This window comes from Schistocerca serialis, chromosome 1 (genome assembly GCF_023864345.2).
Source record: "Schistocerca serialis cubense isolate TAMUIC-IGC-003099 chromosome 1, iqSchSeri2.2, whole genome shotgun sequence".
NCBI lineage: Eukaryota > Metazoa > Arthropoda > Insecta > Orthoptera > Acrididae > Schistocerca > Schistocerca serialis.
In genome coordinates this window covers 777,396,268-777,415,582 of record NC_064638.1, presented here as the reverse complement: position 1 = coordinate 777,415,582, position 19,315 = coordinate 777,396,268, and the positions used below count along the sequence as shown (strand labels likewise).

At 41.7% G+C, this 19,315-nt stretch overlaps 1 protein-coding gene across 8 annotated transcripts in view; it reads left to right on the top strand.

Moving 5' to 3' along the window:
• The window catches only part of LOC126483035 (diacylglycerol kinase theta), a 733,775-nt gene that overhangs the window by 675,404 nt on the left and 39,056 nt on the right, over positions 1 to 19,315 (top strand). For all 8 annotated transcript variants that reach the window (XM_050106590.1, XM_050106584.1, XM_050106589.1 and 5 more), the window contains 2 exons: positions 3,857 to 4,012; positions 14,152 to 14,308. In XM_050106590.1, coding sequence (XP_049962547.1) covers positions 3,857 to 4,012; positions 14,152 to 14,308 — 313 coding nt within the window. The remainder of the gene's footprint in view (positions 1 to 3,856; positions 4,013 to 14,151; positions 14,309 to 19,315) is intronic.

The following is a 19,315-nucleotide window of genomic DNA, read 5'->3' as shown; positions in this document are numbered from 1 at the left end:
CCTACAGGAAAATTAAAGAGACCTTTGGAGAGAAGAGAACCACTTGTATGAATATCAAGAGCTCAGATGGCAACCCAGTTCTAAGCAAAGAAGGGAAGGCAGAAAGGTGGACGGAGTATATAGAGGGTTTATACAAGAGCGATGTACTTGAGGACAATATTATGGAAATGGAAGAGTATGTGGATGAGGACGAAATGGGAGATAAGATACTGCGTGAAGAGTTTGACAGAGCACTGAAAGACCCGAGTCGAAACAAGGCCCCGGGAGTAGACAACATTCCATTAGAACTACTGATGGCCTTGGGAGACCCAGTCATGACAGAACTCTACCATCTGGTGAGCAACATGTATGAGACAGGAGAAATACCCTCAGACTTCAAGAAGAATATAATAATTCCAATCCCAAAGAAAGCAGGTGTTGACAGATGTGAAAATTACCGAACTATCAGTTTAATAAGTCACAGCTGCAAAATACTAACGCGAATTCTTTACAGTCGAATGGAAAAACTGGTAGATGCGGACCTCGGGGAAGATCAGTTTGGATTCCATACAAATGTTGGAACACGTGAGGCAATACTAACCTTACGACTTATCTTAGAAGAAAGATTAAGAAAAGGCAAACCTACGTTTCTAGCATTTGTAGACTTAGAGAAAGCTTTTGACAATGTTAACTGGAATACTCTCTTTCAAATTCTGAAGGTGGCAGGGGTAAAATACAGGGAGCGAAAGGCTATTTACAATTTGTACAGAAATCAGATGGCAGTTATAAGAGTCGAGGGACATGAAAGGGAAGCAGTGGTTGGGAAAGGAGTGAGACAGGGTTGTAGCCTCTCCCCGATGTTATTCAATCTGCATATTGAGCAAGCAGTAAAGGAAACAAAAGAAAAATTCAGAGTAGGTATTAAAATTCATGGAGAAGAAGTAAAAACTTTGAGGTTCGCCGATGACATTGTAATTCTGTCAGAGACAGCAAAGGACTTGGAAGAGCAGTTGAACGGAATGGACAGTGTCTTGAAAGGAGGATAAAAGATGAACATCAACAAAAGCAAAACGAGGATAATGGAATGTAGTCAAATTAAATCAGGTGATGCTGAGGGAATTAGATTAGGAAATGAGACACTTAAAGTAGTAAAGGAGTTTTGCTATTTGGGGAGTAAAATAACTGATGATGGTCGAAGTAGAGAGGATATAAAATGTAGACTGGCAATGGGAAGGAAATCGTTTCTGAAGAAGAGAAATTTGTTAACATCGAGTATATATTTAAGTGTCAGGAAGTCGTTTCTGAAAGTATTTGTATGGAGTGTAGCCATGTATGGAAGTGAAACATGGACGATAACTAGTTTGGACAAGAAGAGAATAGAAGCTTTCGAAATGTGGTGCTACAGAAGAATGCTGAAGATAAGGTGGGTAGATCACGTAACTAATGAGGAGGTATTGAATAGAATTGGGGAGATGAGGAGCTTAAGGCACAACTTGACTAGAAGAAGGGATCGGTTGGTAGGACATGTTCTGAGACATTGAGGGATCACCAATTTAGTATTGGAGGGCAGCGTGGAGGGTAAAAATCGTAGAGGGAGACCAAGAGATGAATACACTAAGCAGATACAGAAGGATGTAGGTTGCAGTAGGTACTGGGAGATGAAGAAGCTTGCACAGGATAGAGTAGCATGGAGAGCTGCATCAAACCAGTCTCAGGACTGAAGACCACAACAACACATTCTTCTTGTAGTCTGGAGTTATTTCACCTGTCTCGTATATCTTGCACCAAATGGAAGAGTTCCGTCTTGGCTGGATCTCCCAAGGCTGTCAGTGGTTCTGATGGGGCTTATAATATGTTTTAGACCTTAATTTCTCCTCCCTCTCTCTCTCTCTCTCTCTCTCTCTGTCTCTCTCTCTCTCTCTCTCTCTCTCTGGGGGGGAAGGGGGGGGGAGGGTGTTATGTTGTTTGTATTATTTTTTTTAAATTTTGTTTTACTATATTCATGTGATTTTGGATATTCACTCGGTATAATAGACAAAAAGAAATGAAAGTCTCAGTGTGTCATAGAGTTGACAATTTCATTTTTCGGAAAACTGTTATACAATCAACATTTTATGGTATTGCTTGCTTATCTTGGCAAGTTCAAATGACCTGGTGTGCATAAGTTAAAATAACGTCAAGATCCAAGAAAAGTCGTTACATCTAGAAGACACTACATGTGCTGAACTGTGGCAGGTCAACATGGATAACTGTGAGACACATGACAGTGCAGTATGAGATTGCTATAACACTCAGCATGCACAGATGTCTGCATCTTGTGTTCATTTTGCACATAGAGAATTGTAGGCAAGCAGAAAGGCACAAGAAACACATATGGACGACATTATGTATGGTGGGAGCATTGCCAGACTAGAGGGTGGCCAAAGTCGGAGAAAGGTGGTCCTCCTGCGCTTGAATTTCATAATTCATGAATGTGAGAAGTTTGTGGGAAGAAAGAAACATTCTGTGGCACTAAAGTGAAAGTCAAGTACATGATAGTACCATGACCAGGATTGTTATCTTGACTTAAATGCTCAAAAAAGTTACTCAATACAGCAGATGCACTGGCGAGAGACCTCACAGCAGTTCCTGGCCCACAGAATTCCTACTTGATGATATAATGTTAGTTTTTAGAAGATGCTCTATGTTCTCAGTGACACAACAAGATGCATTCCCCACACACAAAAGAGTTTCAGGTGTGGCAACCGTGATTCTGGCCACTTTCAGTGGACTCAGAAAGTATGAGGCTGTGCTCCTTTCACAGACAAGTAGCAATTTATTGAGGAAAGTGATTCTCTCCATCTGTTCTTCAGCCATAACCTTGGGGCATGTCAAATTCCTGTTGTTATTGTGCAAAGGAGCCAACATTGTGAGACAATTGTTCTTGTTAGGGACAGTGTCAGTTAGAGGCACGTATGTCAATGCAATGATGAAATCCTGCAGTGGTACATATGTACTTTTCATGGTTAATGTAGACCTAGGTTCCATGTAATGGATGTTAATGTGAACACACGTGGTTGCCCTGGAGGATGAGTACCTGTAACAAGAGGACATTATTTATTTATAGTGGCCACATCTTCCTCTATTTAATTTTGATTGAATACGCATGTAACATCCAAACATGAGCACTATTTATCAATGCTGATCTCCAAAAGATGCTTGTCTAACAATGGAAGATATTACCAAAAAGTACTGTAGGTAGTCAGATCAACAGTATGGGTAATTCATTGTTCATCCCGTATTTCCATGCCTGGTTGTCACATGCAGTACTAGCATTCTGTTTGCCACCAGCAGAGAGATACTAAACACAGTAAGTCTCTCTATGGCTGGCTTTGAGGTATATCTTGCATAAGTGTCACAGTTCCATTAGGTGTCTTTTACAGCAAATATTCTTGTCTTGTGTCATGTCGTTAGTTGATTTCAAAGAAAATTTGTGGACTGGAATATACATCTTATAACTGTCTCCCTTGTTAAAATTATATGGTACTTATAACCATTTTCCCTTTAAACTATTACTATATCATCTGTTGAGTTACTTATTACCCATTGTATGGACTCCATGTCTCTCATTGTGTATTTCAGTTTGCGTACTGGGAAGGGAGTTATACCACTCATATAATGTCATGTTTGTGTACAGAACTTGCAAGCAGAGAATAGCAGCAATGCCATTATCTATGCCAAAACTGAATGAAAGAAATGTAATGGTCATAACAGAACTGTTAAGTGAATCTTCACAGAGGTTTCTGTGTGATCAATGACGTTTTTGTAAACTTGATCCTTGTTAATAATATTCCTAGGATACATCTGTTTTCAACTTATCTTTTACCATTTGTTACAGGTTACACAATAAAGGAGTCTATGTGAAAATGGGACTTCGTAAGATGGTTGGACGAAAAATGTGCAAAGACCTTCACAAAGAAGTTCGTCTAGAGGTTGATGGAAAGCATGTGGAACTGCCACAAGTTGAGGGCATCATAATTCTCAACATTTTGAGGTCAGTTTGAAAACTTTTTAAAACAAATAAAAAGCTGTTGAACTGACATAGACAGGAATCATTTCATTATGCATCAGTTAAAGTGTAACATACATTAGAAGATTAAAGGTCAGTGTGACAATCTGTACAATCTGAATTATAGTGTGTGACCGGTTTCCCCAGCTACCCCTAAAGCATCACTATGACGCCAGCTTCATCTGGTGCTCTCGATTATGTGTGCACACATGTGTGCACCCTCCTACACACAAGAAAACGGATCTGAACCTTCATGGTGTTCGGAATCTCTTGTTACAAACTTGTAGGACTTATAGAAGGGATAGGAACTCATGTCCGGAAACGTACTGGTTTCAGTTCAGATGTGTAATGCGTCCATGTCTGCTGAGGAGAAGAGAAAAGTCTCAGAGTTGCTTGTCCTAGTATGCAGTGTGGTAGACAGGATGACATGTACTATGTCAGATGGTCACGCAATGTCACTTAACGTCTGCCTTGCTGTGAGGCCTGTGTGGCTCCGATACAGTAAACATGGTTCAGCACACATCTTTGGAATACACAGACATGCTCCTTGTGTATGACAATTCTCAAGGTAACAGAAGAGCTGCTAGTTGCCTGTTTGATGAATGTTTTCTGCAATGTAGCATGCCATTGCACAAACATTTTGCCCAAGTTGCACAGTGGTCTCCAACAACAGGGACCTCCATTGTGAGGAGGCAGGATGCCTGAATTTGAAGAATATGTACTGCATCGTGTTGAAGGAAATGAGTACTCAAACAAGGAAATGAGTACTCAAACAACTGCACATGCAATGGGTGTTAGTCACAGTATTATCTGGAACAGTTTGGGTGAGCAGCCATTACATCTGTACCACTTATAAAAGTTGCTCACTATGGGTCCAGCCATTATATTGGACCCGTTATTGGAAGCTGTGCCACTGAATATTCATCAAGAAATGTGGTTTCAGGATGATGGTCCACCAGCTCACTTCCCATATGTGGTTTGGAGACATCTTAACAGATGATAATGTGAAAGATGGGTAGGCCAACGATGTTGGACTGTGTGGCACTGTGACTGCCAGATTTAACTCCTGTGAACTGCTTCTTGTGGAATCATATATAAAGTTTAATCTACAAGATCTGATGGTGCAAGTTCTGGCTGCTGCACTACAAATTGAAGAGACACCAGGTGGGATAGAGTGTGTGTACCAGATCATTCTTTATAGGTACAGTGTGTGTAAACACATTGGTGGTTGCCACACCAATCCACTATTGTAATCTACCAGTACTGTTCTGTATGTACAGTATGCTGGGTTCTCTTTTGTTTTGGAATAATGTACACACGTAATGTTTAAGTGTTAATTCAAACAAACATGCTTATTTGAATTGTTACCTAATAATAGTACTGCGTCCCTCCTCATTCATTTCCTCAAGCAGAAGTGGATTAATTAAACATTTTAATTGAAGCTGTCATAGAATGGAAATGGGCATTTCTAGACATGGGTTTCTATTCAAAATATTATGTACTCACCCCCTTCTACAAGTCGTAGAAATTTGTAATGGGAATGTCTGAACACTCAGTGTAGGTATGCAGACTTCACTAAAATTGTCTTATCTTGTTCCCCAAATGATTCAGCAATGGGAAAAAATCAGGGTGATTGTCTTACTTTTCCATTGTTATCTTAATGTAATACAGCTGCCCAACAACATGGTGCTCAGAATTTTTGGACACCTGATTCTGTCTGTGAGTGTTCCAGAAGCAAGAAATACAGAAGACATATGAATATAAAAAAGACTGCCTGAAGTATTTTAAGCAACTTACATGCTAATTAATGATTCAGTACAGAACACACTTAAGATAATTTTGAAATGCTCTGAAATGTCTACTGTAATACGAACTGACATCAACTACTACATAAGTGCTTCACCAGTACACTGTCACATACATTCATTAATTAATCCATCCATGTTCTGTGGATCCCATCAAGAAGGAAAATATTCAGGGATGTGGAACAAGTCAACGTATATATTAACAAAAGACAGGGAAATTGTAGGAACTAAATCTGTTTACTGTGTTAACAATATTCTATTACTGTATCACTTAAAGCTATTTTTAGTGTCGGTAGCCTAGGGATGTGACAGGTGACAGTCCAAATGCATAGATAACAGCTGTTTGTTTATTAACTTAGAAACAGAACTAAATACACAGTTTCTGGGAACATGCGTCCAAGTATTTTAATACAGACTGGAAAGTCAATCCTTGCCTGGGAAGTGCTCACAATGATCAGGTCCACAAAGCCATAGCTGGTGGCAATATGTAAGGTACTCATGGACCATTAGCTATGGCATCGAGGTCATGGGCTTGTGGACGGATTTGATGAAAGTCTCATGTAGTGTTGAGCTTGAGGGCAGCTGAGACACACCCAGGAAAGTCAACCAGGAAGGAGAAGCGGAGGGCAAGGACTGACTAATGAACCACTTTGTCCACTGGCAATGCCAGTGTACGTGTTATGCCAGTTTGGGAAAAAGAACAGTCAAACAATGGGAAGAGCAGGCAAGTAATGTCACGGAACTGTTGACCACACTAGCACCATTGGAATGACCCAGAGAAGCAGCCAACAGTGAAAGGTGAGAATACCAAATGCATTACCCTCTGAGGCAGGGCTACCGATATCTGTAAGAGGAATGGCACAGATGCTGCGCCCTTGCTGCAGTCAAATGTGCCCACGAGCTTAGCCGCCGAAACCACCGTGACTGCTGACCCGCACGACGAGACACCCTTGCAAGACAAAATGCCTGCAACCATCACCACCACCACCACTGTCACCGTCGTCGTACCAGAGGCATCGGTTCTGGATGCCGGCTTATGGCCTACAGTACTGATCCCAGGCCTTCAACGGACACAGACATACAGACGCAGAAACAATGGTTGCCAAAGCGTCATAAGAAACGCCACCTCTCAACGGCAGATGACCAACAGGGCGGAGACAGGGAGAACCCTACCGATGTCATCTCTTACACGTCGTTGCCAACGGAATCTACCAGCACTGCCCTAAGGCAGGCATCTGACACCACAGACAGGACGGCGGCCTCACCCAGCCCAGACGTTCCCATGCCGGAGCCACTCAGAAAAAAGACCAGGTGGTGGAGCACAACGCTCATGATGACACGCCGTCACTGACTCCATCACTGCTTGGTGACTGGGCTGCTGAAATGGAGGCAGAAGACGCACAAGACACCCTTGACATTCCTTCACTGCACGGGACCTGCGCACCACACAGGGAGAGCCTAACACCCATAGAAGGAGCGCATTAAAGATACATGCCGCAAAGAAAGAGTAGCCAAACGGCCCCATTATCACCGAGAGGCTGCTATTTGCATCTACTCACTATGCATTTAGATGTCCCAATCCTACCATGTGAGCACAGTCAACGTTAACAGCACATCCTTGGTCATAAAAACCCGCATGTTCCATGATATGCTCCGGGTGGCAGATCTGGATATCACCCTCCTTCAAGAAGTCCATCCAGAGCTGCAGCTGAATATTTATGGATACACAGCCTACAGCATCCCATCAAGCAACAGTGCTGGCGGGACTGCCAGCCTATTACACGATGGCATTGAGGCATCGGAAGTTACGTACCTGCCATCTGCATAAGGTGTTGCCGCCATGGTGGGAACATCCTGGCACATTAAAACTGTGTGCCGGGCCGAGACTCGAACTCGGGACCTTTGTCTTTCGCAGGCAAGTGCTCTAGCAACTGAGCTACCCAAGCACGACTCACGCCCTGTCCTCACAGCTTTAGTTCTGCCAGTACCTCATATCCTACCTTCCAAACTTTGCAGAAGCTCTCCTGCGAACCTTGCAGAACTAGCACTTCTGAAAGAAAGGATATTATGAGACATGGCTTAGCCACAGCCTGGGGGATGTTTCCAGAATGAGATTTTCACTCTGCAGTGGAGTGTGCACTGATATGAAACTTCCTGTCAGATTAAAACTGTGTGCCGGGCCAAGACTCGAACTCGGGACCTTTGCAAGCTGCCTCGTCCAGATATACGTCTCATGAGGACTCTTTGTGATGACAAGGGATGCAGAACTGTGGCTGACAGTCTTCACTGACCATTTGGTATACATCTGTTCAGTCACACTCCCCCGACAGCTCAAATACCACAGCCGCGGTCCATGGACGCTGAACATTTCCTATCTGTATGAGGATGCATGTTGGCAGGAGATCACTGCTATGTGGGACCGCTGCCTCCAGAGTTTGCATGCACATCCTTCCACCTTACATTGGTGGCTCCACCACGCCAAGCCGGCCCTCCGACAGACACTCATGGGATATGGCCGTGACAGAGCATGCTGGCGTCGGGCGATGTCAGAATTTTATTACACTGCACTGAGAGAACTCATGAACCAGCCGCCATTACGTGAATGGCAGACAGCAGTTAATCATCTCGAAGCTCACCTATTCTGTCTCACTGCTGAACATTTTGATGGAACCCCAGTCTGGGCAAGGGTGCAGGATACGATCCCCACCAAAATGGTATCCATATATCACGTTATCAGAGAGAGATGCCATGGCAAGCACCACCTAATAACATCAGTAGAGACAGTAGAGGGTGGGCACATCAACTCGCAGTGTGCCATCGCTGTGGCTTTCCTCCATCATTACAAGTCGTTTTAGTCTGAGAACCCACAGACTGTTCGTGAGTACGAAGACATCGTGTGTGGTCTGTCTGGCCCCAGAGTAGAGGCCCCGGACAGCTCCCATAACTGCTGAAGACTTAACAGCGGCTTTGGCACCCGGGGCCCCCAACAAGTCACCGGGCCCAGACAGCTTACCGAATGAATTCTACCACACCTTCTATCCCCTGATGGGCGCTCATTGGATTCAGATATTTCAAGACCTCCTCTGCGACAATTTTACCATCCCCTCAGATTTCCTCAAAGGCATCATGATACCAGTTCCCAAACCGAGAGGTTCTCACCAATGTCACGACTATCATCCTCTTATGCTACTGAATGCGGATTATAAACTTTTCGCCCGCATCTTCCACACTTGTCTTCAGACCACCATAGGACACATGATCCATCCTCACCAGACATGTTTAGGCGGAGGCAACAACATCCACAGGGCGCTTGGTGCCTACTGTGACGTCATGGCACTGGCAGCGGCCTGCCGCCTCCGAGGCACTCTTGTTGCTGTTGATTTTGGTCACGCCTTTGATTGTATCGACCACAGTTTCCTTCACGCCGTGCTCGAACACATGGGCATCTTGCAGGTGTCTGCAAGTGTGATATTCCGCTTAATCCACGGAGTGTGCTCCCGGATTATGATCAACGGACATCAGACTGAACACATCACTCTTGGATGGTCGGTGTGACAGGGATGTCCTTTATCAGAAGTCTTCTTCACGGTGGTCCTGGGACCTGCACCCCACGGCCTTTGACAACGACTGGAAGGCACCAGCATTCGAAATGTGACCTTCCGATGTGCTGCCTTCGCAGACGATGTGGTGCTCTTGGTGCAGTCGAGTGACAAAATTCAAGCGACGCTTCAGTGGTTGTGCTACTGTGGCGCGGTATCAGGCAGCGTCATCAAAATGCGCAAGATGACATACATGTATGTTGGGAGATGCCTTCTACACCTGACAGGACACAAGCGCTGCTCTGTGATAGCAGATTCCACAATATGGATATGATTCTCCCTCTGTGTTATGTCAACACTTACGTAGCATCCAAACTTAATTATTTTGTGCACATTTTACCGCTAACAGCCGCCATCGCCTGCACTCTCCAGGCGGGGTACAGACAATTTGTGAGTGCAGGTCATATATTCAAAGTTCACTACACTACTTTAACAAGGCCTCCACTGACAGGGGGCCTGGGGTTGACTCACATCCACAACCATGCGTGGGCATTGTACCTATGGACGATGCGGCTCACATGGACCGCGACCAATGACAGTTTGATGGGGACGCTGCCACAGATCGTTGCGCCACGAGATCATCGTCCACGGGTCGCCGTGGGCTATATAGCTCCGTCTCTTGCTCACATCCACGATTTTCTGATCGAACTGAGTTACATGACTGAGGATCTACCAGCAATGAGGACACCGAGCACGGGAGATTACTACCACATCTATCAGGCATGACAACCCCTTAAAAATGTCGAACAACCAACCATCTGCTGGACCAGGGTGTGGGGAGCCATTCACACCCCATACCTGCCCACGTACGCTCGTTCCCTGTAGTATGTGGTGGTGAATGGCAAATTAGCCACACACCAGTGCCTCCATTCCATCCATCTCACCAACGACCCTTAGTGTCCGCACTGTGCCGTCGTCAATTTGGATGCACACCGCCTGACATGTGCTGGGAGAGGCAGATGCTGGGATCATGTACAATGTATGCTGGCTCTCCTGTTGTGACGACAGCCAGAGTCTGTCATGCCAGAGGACTCCTACACCCATATACCACTTACTTTCCCACTACAAAATGAATGCCATCAACTGGCTGAAGGGCGTGGTGCTGTATTACATTTTGCAAACCGCTCCCGAAAATGCTCTGGACTCGTGGGTCCACCTGACAACGACTCATGAGGTGTTCCACCACCATGCATTGTACTGCACATGACTATCGAACTATTTAGGGGCATTATTCGAGGATCCTCCTGCCCATTGGGGCATTCCAAGTACTAGCAGGCACACTTAAAAATAATTCACGGCACACGATTGATCCTCAGAGCAAACGGATTAGAAGGAGTCCCCCTTACATTCATTACGCAAAGACGACTCAGAAAACAACAAGCAGTCAGCAGAGTCAGTGCAGAGAGCAGCATTATCACCACTGAGTGGGTGTGTGCACAATGGACTCAAGAGGCAAAGAAGAGAAGGCAATAGGAAATAAGCTATGGAAACCTGAGAAGTGGTGACAGTGATGCAAGCAGCTTGGCCAGTTGGCAGTGTTGATTGGGCCGACAATGAGAGGAGCAGCATCACCATAGACAGTGCCAGCCGCGAAAGGGTCAGTCATTAAAAGACAGGCTACGGAAAAGCCAAATGTCAACCGGGCTGATGATGAGATGGTTGACAACAGTAGGGCTGGCATTGGTGACAATGGGGTCTGCTGTAGTTGGTGTTGCATAAGAGAAATCAGGACTCACACAGAAAAATTTAAGCACTCGTTTTTCCCACACGCTGTTTGAGAGTGAAATAGTAGAGAGACAGCTTGAAGGTGGTTCATTGAACCCACTTCCAGGCACTTTATTGTGAATAGCAGAGTAATCACGAAGATGTAGATGTAGGTGTAGACCTGTTCCAAATATTGTTGCCAACATTCCAGAAACAGTCGATCTGGCAACTATCAACATGCAAGAGACACCTTTGTCACTAGTTTAGTATTTGTGGCCAAGGAGTGTGACAGGTGACAGCTGAAATGCACAAGCAGCAGTAATAATTATTTGTTTATCAACTCAATACACGGTTTCTGGGGATGAGTACCCACACTACTTGAATACAAACTGAAAAGTAAATCTTTGACATTGCATGGAAGATGCTCACAATGATGAGTAGCATGGTGCTCACTGATGATTAGCTGTAGGGTCCAGTGAGGCTGTGGGTTTTGGATAGCTGAGAGCAAAGTCCTGCACAGTGTTGAGCTTAGGCAGCAGAGGTGCAGGTCCAGTGCAGCATGACACTCGAGGGTGGCTGACAGAAGTCCAGTGATGTGTTGCACTTGAGGGCGACTGGTATGCAGGTCCTGCACAGTGAGGTACTCGAGGGTAGTGAACAGAAATCCAGCAGTGGAATCATGGTGAAGGTGAAGAGGATTCTGTTTGATGGGCTGCAGAAGCAGCCAGTATTGAAACCAGATTTTGGACTGCTTGTAGAGTGTTCTGGCAATAGCCTAAATACCCACCAGTGGATGGATACTGGCATAGTATTTGGTGAACATGTGATTTTATGTAAGAAAGTGGTACCCACAACAGTAACACTGTTTTCTCCAATCTGGACAACATGTATTAGCAAGGCTGGGGCCTCTCAATTCTGTGGATGCTGCGTGAGGATTAGTTGAAAACATCCTGGCAGGTTGCATTGATGTCTGTAATGCAATCTTGGGGTAGTGTTAATAGTGGGCTTGTGACCACCAGCACTAAATGTCTGTTGAAGGTTGTGTCACTAGGTAGGAGTCTGGTGTATATAGTACTATTTTTATATGTGCCAGCTAAATTTAATCAAGTAAATTAGAAAGAAAGCTGTTACTTTGAAAGAAACTGGTGCTTTCTCACATGTGCTAGGTAGCTGCTGTTTCTCTGCTATTGTTAGCAGATACTTACTTGGTTACAGTGGTAGTTTTTGAAGAAAATATTTACCCACATCTGTACATGCAGAGTCCAGTTTACAGTACATTACTACTTTTCATGCAGCTTTACAATGGACACAAGTTTGCAGTTAGTGAATATAAATATTCAGATAATTTGTGGAAAGAGTGATTTTCAAATCAATAATCCCAGCATTCAATTTAATTGATTTAGGGAAACTAAGGAATACATCAATGTGGATGACTGTGTACTACACGTCCCCCCCCCCCCCCCCCTTCCCGGTCTTCTCTCTCTCTCTTTAGCGCGAGCGCACACACACACATACACACACACACACACACACACACACACACACACAGAGAGAGAGAGAGAGAGAGAGTGATGTTCATGTGTTAAGCTTAAACTCACCAATAAACTAAAATTGATCCTATTTCAGTTCTGATCAAAGTTTCTGGGATACCAAATGTTCTGGAACTGGAAATCATCTGAATTTCTTCATCTGTGAAATCCCCGGGCTGCACTTCCAGTATGGTGGAATCTGTCTAGAGACCACTAAATACTCTACAGTGGGTCACCTCTCCGTTTATTTGAAGAATAACATACATAATATTTTGGAATGGCATTACTAACAATTTATGTGAATCACTTATGACTAAGCACTGCATACTTAATTATGAAGTATACATGTGAATATAGATGCAGAGACAATTAGTTATTCATGATCAAAACTTTTTATTATCATTTTTAAATCCTTCTCATTCTTTCCTGAATGGGCTTTCAGTGCTCTCATATTCTTCACACCTTGTAGTGCCATCAAACACATGTCCTTTACCCACAAAGGTCTTATGCATGGTGACAGCCACATTATAAAATTTGAGCTATGCACCCTCCAGGAGCCAACTATACTAGTTCACGCACTGACAAGCATTGCAATGAGGGTAGCACAATCTGTGGGATCACACTTGTTTATACATCAGTGAACATATCAGTTTGCTTCTTTATTGATCTGACAAAGGATAAATATTCAGAAAAAATTAGTTACAACAGGCAAATCATTTGGATACATAAAACCAGATATCTTAACCCTGAACATTCTCCAGATATGATACCAAGTACATCGATATGTATCTTGAAGCTGAGATAATTTTAAAATCCCCATTCCAGTATCTGCGCATGTGAGAAAAAAACTTCAAGGCTCTCACATTCATCTCACCTTAACAAAGAATACAGTTTTCCCTCCTGTTATTAGACCCTTTAAGAGGAGCACACTATATTTTATTTTTCATTTGAGTTTCCTTTCCATTCCATTCTGTCTGCAATACTTTCTCTTGATTTTTTATTTCTTCCACTTATCTCCATGTTTATAAACAGGTCCAAATATTGTATAAGTCAGTCAGCAAGTATGCCTTGAGTCACAGACTGGTTACAAAGGTAGCTAGGAAGGCTCTATCAAACCAGTACAAGACTTTTTTACTCTACTAGAAATTATGTCAGTCAAAAGACTAGCAACCTAATGATAATTATAATATCCTTAGGATTTGTGTTTGGTAGTTATGTTTGTTGGTGGTGTATACAGCTTCTTCTGCAATAAATCTAATGCAACTGTATGATAGAAGATGAGAGGATTTTACAATACTGGTGTTAATGGTTTTTCAACCCTTCATTACAGCCTTCACTCTAAGTTAGATGGAATTTTCCCCACCTGGCACAAGATGTTTTTTAATAGCAAGTTGTTCAGAATAACAGCATTTGTGCATTCCTATTAGTTCATGTGACAGTGTATTTTCTCAGTACTGCATTAACATATATTGACTTTTATTTTTTAGTTGGGGTTCAGGAGCAAATCCGTGGGGACCAGAGAAGGAAGATCAGTTCTCCAAACCAAATCATTGGGATGGAATGCTGGAAGTTGTAGGTGTCACAGGTGTTGTTCACTTAGGTCAGATTCAGTCTGGCCTCCGGTCTGCAATGAGGATTGCTCAGGTAATCACAATACGTTTGCTTGCATGCAACTTCAGTGATGAAAAAGTTTTGTAAAAAAGTTAATAAAACAACTTTAATTTCATCTTTTGATTTTGTGGCATTGTCATACAAAACTGGTTTGTGTATAGGTTGGTCGGTAACATCATTCCTACTGAGACTAAACATTTTACAAAATGACACAAATTAAGTATGGTGTTCAGAAAAATGAGATATTTATTAAATTAAAGGCTTCCAGAATTATGACCATGGTGTAGCGTGCTGTAGAATAATATAACAACAAACGAAGTTTACATTTTAAGAAGTACAGATCAAAATAGATACTAATGGATCCAGCCATTCTTTTTTTATTCCTTTATATCCAAACTTTCAGCCATCAGGTTGTAGTTGATCCACAATTCCCCACCAGCAATGTGCTGTGTGAGAAAAACTTTGTCTTGGTATTTGCTCTATTTTACATGTTTAATCACAGGTGTCATGTATCAGAGATGTCCAGCTGTCACTATATGTTAGTGAATGCCCCTTGTGGTTTTAGACTGGACTGGGCTAATTTCATCAGACACAATTATCATTACATTTACTGTTGTCTTATGTAAAGATCTGATCTAACTGATTATGTTCAGTCTGTCTGTGGTTGAACAGTTAGTACACAGAAAGCATACGAAAAATAGAAGACAATAGTGTAAATTCAGTTCAAGTGGATGGTGAGAGCTAATTACACACTGGAAAGCAGAGTCACACCTTCAAAGTTCAGTGGACTGCTACCAAGATGTTTAGACTGATGAATATGTGAGTTACTCATGTTTTACTTTCTCAGAGGAAGTCAATCAAACCAGTACAAAGGGACCGATGACCTCTGCAGTTTGGTCCCTTTAATCCTCAAACCAACCAACCAACCAACCAAACCAGTACATTAAACCTCCATGTTTGAAGTTAATGAGAGTATACTGTGGAGACTGCATTGATTCTGTTCTGTTGTGTCATTTTCATATTGTTATGCAACACAGTCAAAGATCTTTGTTTCCTCCAGGCTCAACTAACAATTTTAATCAGCTCTATTTTCTGAGATGACTGCAAATACTCCACATTTTAATCTGAGCTCCTAATACTTCATATCAGTGTAGTGTCATTTTTTCAATGACATTTTGCACATACACTGCATAAAACATGAATGTACTCTACTATTATTTAGTTGGAACTGTTCAAAAGTGGTAACACGAATTTCTGAAGATAAATAAGACTGAATTGTAAGACTTGGTGGGGATGTGGGGGGGTGGGGGGGTGGGGGGGGGGGGGGTTGGAATAGTGTAAAACTAAGATAGTAATGATTAAGGCATGTGGTTGACTAATAAGTAACACAGTAATTGTGTCTGGGTGACAATAATTTAATAAATAAAACACAAAAATGTTGCTTACGAAGTCTTCAAGTGCTTACATTACTTATGTTTAGTTTTATCAACAACATTATGAAAAGGATAGCTTGCTACTCATTGTAAAGACAGACGGGCATGACATTTAGTGTAACAGCATTTTTGTCATGCCTGTGTGCAACTCAACATGTCATCTTTATGGTAAGTAGCAATCTATCCTTTCCATAATATTGTTCGTATTCCTACCTGGACTTCCCATTGTTTGATATGTTTAGTTTTCAACAAGATGACTAGGTATTGTGAACTAGTTTCATAAATCCGTCACAGAAGAAGTTCACCTTCTGTTTCAGCAACCCAAACCTGATGATGTTTTCATTGTTGATGTCATAGTAATGTGCCTGTTGTTCACTCTTAAGGTGAGGAAAATTACAAAAATTGTCGCTGGAACATCACAAGATGTGTTGCTACTTATTTCATGTCAGTTCAGCCAATATTTTACACTAATTCTTCCAAGAGGCATTACTTACAATATGCAAAAATTCTGTTTAGGGTTTCTACATTTATTTAGATGTTATATGATGAAAAATGTCCATTAAAAGAGAGAAGTAGCTCCAATTTCGGAAATGAATGTCTGTTTTATGCCATTCATATTCATATTCAAGTAGCAATATACACTAGAAATGTTTTGTTCAGAAAATTTGTTAATAATTGTGAATCCTTTGTAATTTTTCCTAATACTTAAAGACAATAATCAATTAAATTCTGAGTGCACACTTTCTGTGGATTTTGTCAACTTACAATGTTGAATTACACCAGCTGCAGTCTATTGTAGGTGTTCGGCCCATTGTTCACTTGTGCTGGCACTGTTTTCCATGTACCAAGCAATAAGTCAAAATGTGTCTTCGTAATTACATTTGTAAAATAAATACAGTTGACAAATGAAGTCACAACATCAAAGACAACAGCCATAGTTTTCCAGTGATGTCAACCTAACTGTGGTACACAATCTCAAAAACGGATATATTATCAGTCAGACAATCTGCCTCACTATTAACTCATGCTGAACTGCCTGTTGGTGTTTCTTAAAAATCTATTTATGTGCATGCCTCTCTCCTTTATTTTAAGGGATGTGAGGTCACAAAAATGAAATATAAATATGTACTTTATAGTACAATTAAGCTGCCTGAAGGTAAGCTTAGTTTTTACATAAATGAGTTTGTCCCTTGAATATTAAATTCATCATAATGTATATTAATGTGGTAGCAACAATAACTGTGTCATCTGTTCCTTTACCAGATAGGTCTGCCATCTTAGCAAAATAAAATAAATGTAATTTTTACTAAATATAAAACAATTGTAAAATAATGTGCAAAATGTCTTATTAAAGGAAATTTCCAGAACTGCTCTTAAATTTTGGAAGTCTGCAGTATCCCCTGAGTTACGGAGAATTTAAACTTATGATTAATATATTATTAATATTAATATACCTTCTGTACTTCGGTCACAGTTGTAAGTGTAAAACATGACCTTTTAACAATATTGTGAAAAGGAAAGTTGCCACTTGCCAGTTGCACCTGAGACTGCTGTCACGTGTGTGTGAGCTGTGTTTGCGTGAGTGTGCATGTGTGTGTTTGTTGTCTAATTTTCATGAAGGCCTTACTAGCCGAAGGCTATATTTGTGACAACTTTTTGTTGTGCCTATCTGCAACTCAGCATCTCTGCTATATAGTGGGTGGCAACTTTCCTTTTCACAATATTGTTAAATTCCATCATGGATTTTACATTGTTTGGAACATGATCTTTTGTTCTCTAACACTGGTTGAATGAACATTATTTTGAAGTTGTTTTACTGAATTTTGCTATTGTGTCATGAATGCCCTTGTTGATAATTGACACCATTTTGCAGTTGTTGTTTCCTGTTTGTGTGCTGATGCAGTGTTATTGTGACAGGTGTGGACACACTAAGTGCCACCTAATGACCTGCATATAATGGAAACAAAAACTCAGTTGTATACCTGGAAGCATGCCATTAGTCCTTGGTTTGCAGATATCAAGGAGAATTTTTGGTCAAACTCTATATCGGCTGCCCATTTCCACTTGAATTGTTGCTTATAAGCTACATCTGGAGCACTTCATGCATTAGTCCAGCAGTAGTCTGCCAAAGTAACAGGAGTCCACTTCCCTTTGTACTTCTTCTCCATGACTGCAGTATCCTGATGTAATCGCTCACAGAAACTGCTCTGCAATTTTCAGGGAAGAAGTTGTGATAGGTTTGAAAGAAGTGCATTTCAGAGACACATTATAGACAATCATTTCATAATATTCCAACAGTCACTGACAGACTCTTTGTAATTTCTGATCTCTTATCTCTGAAGTAATTGAAAAAAAAAAAAAATCAAACAATTGAAAATCCAGGATGGAATTGACAATGATATCTGCATTGTGCCTATCTGTGTCTCAGCATCTCCACTGTATTGTTGAAATTGAAAGAAAAATGTTTTAAAAACTTTCTCAGCCAGCCTTCTCATCACCATGCAACATTTCATCAAATTGCTTGTTTTCAGAAAGTTATCAAATCTGTCTTTGACTTTTGATTCACTAAATCATGGGAATTTTTCCTCTGAGTTCTCATAGGCCTCTCCTTCATGATTCATTTTCTTTACAAAATGTTTCATCAATTATATAAAAATCAGATTAGAACAAAACATTACGACAAATTATAATCAATACCACATACAATACTAACTGTAGTAAGGTGTTGAATTGGTATGACATAACTGTTGAATGATATTTTCATTATAATGTTACGTAGAAGAAGGTGTAATTAGATGAATGACGAACACTAACTTCACTTAATGAAGCTTTATTCAGCACTTGCACATACAAGAGCATGGAGCGAACTGCCTCCAGCCAGAACACTTACGGTATATATACAGTTACAGAACATTCCAGTACAATGATTCTTGCCATTTGGAGATATTTGTAGAATGTACTCGAACCGAATACAGAAATTAAAATTGTAACACCCAGGTGAGTTTTGAACTCACAACCCATGATGCAACAGTTTGGTATCATAACCACTACACCACGGTGCTACTCAGCTTCTGCGACATTTCTCTCTTCTTAAGAGAACAGCATCTCGGTGTTATGTCCTCCTAATCCGGGAATGAGTCATCGGTCCTGTGTAGTACTCTGACTCCCGATGACTGATGCTCGCCCTGGCGGTGATCTTCTTAGAACTTCTTTTGCCGTTACGCTCTTCGTCATCTTTCCGTTTGTTGGCTGTCACTGGAGTTTCAAATTTACCCTGGTGGCAGGATCCTTATAGGACTTCATTCGAAGGATGTGGACAATATCTCTGATCTTTCGTTGTCTTGCGTCGGGATCGAAATCTTCAACTTCATAAGTAACATCAGACAACTGTCTTACAACCTTATAAGGTCCAAAGTAGTGCCTGAGGAGCTTCTCAGAGAGTCCAACCTTTCGAACAGGAGTGAAGATCCAGACGAGGTCACCAGGCTGGTAGACAACAGGGCTGTGGCTCACATCATACCTTTGGCGATTGTTTTCTTGAGCCTACAGCGTGCAGAGTCAAGCTAACTGCTGAGCTTCCTCATCTCTGGTTAACACCTAGCCAATG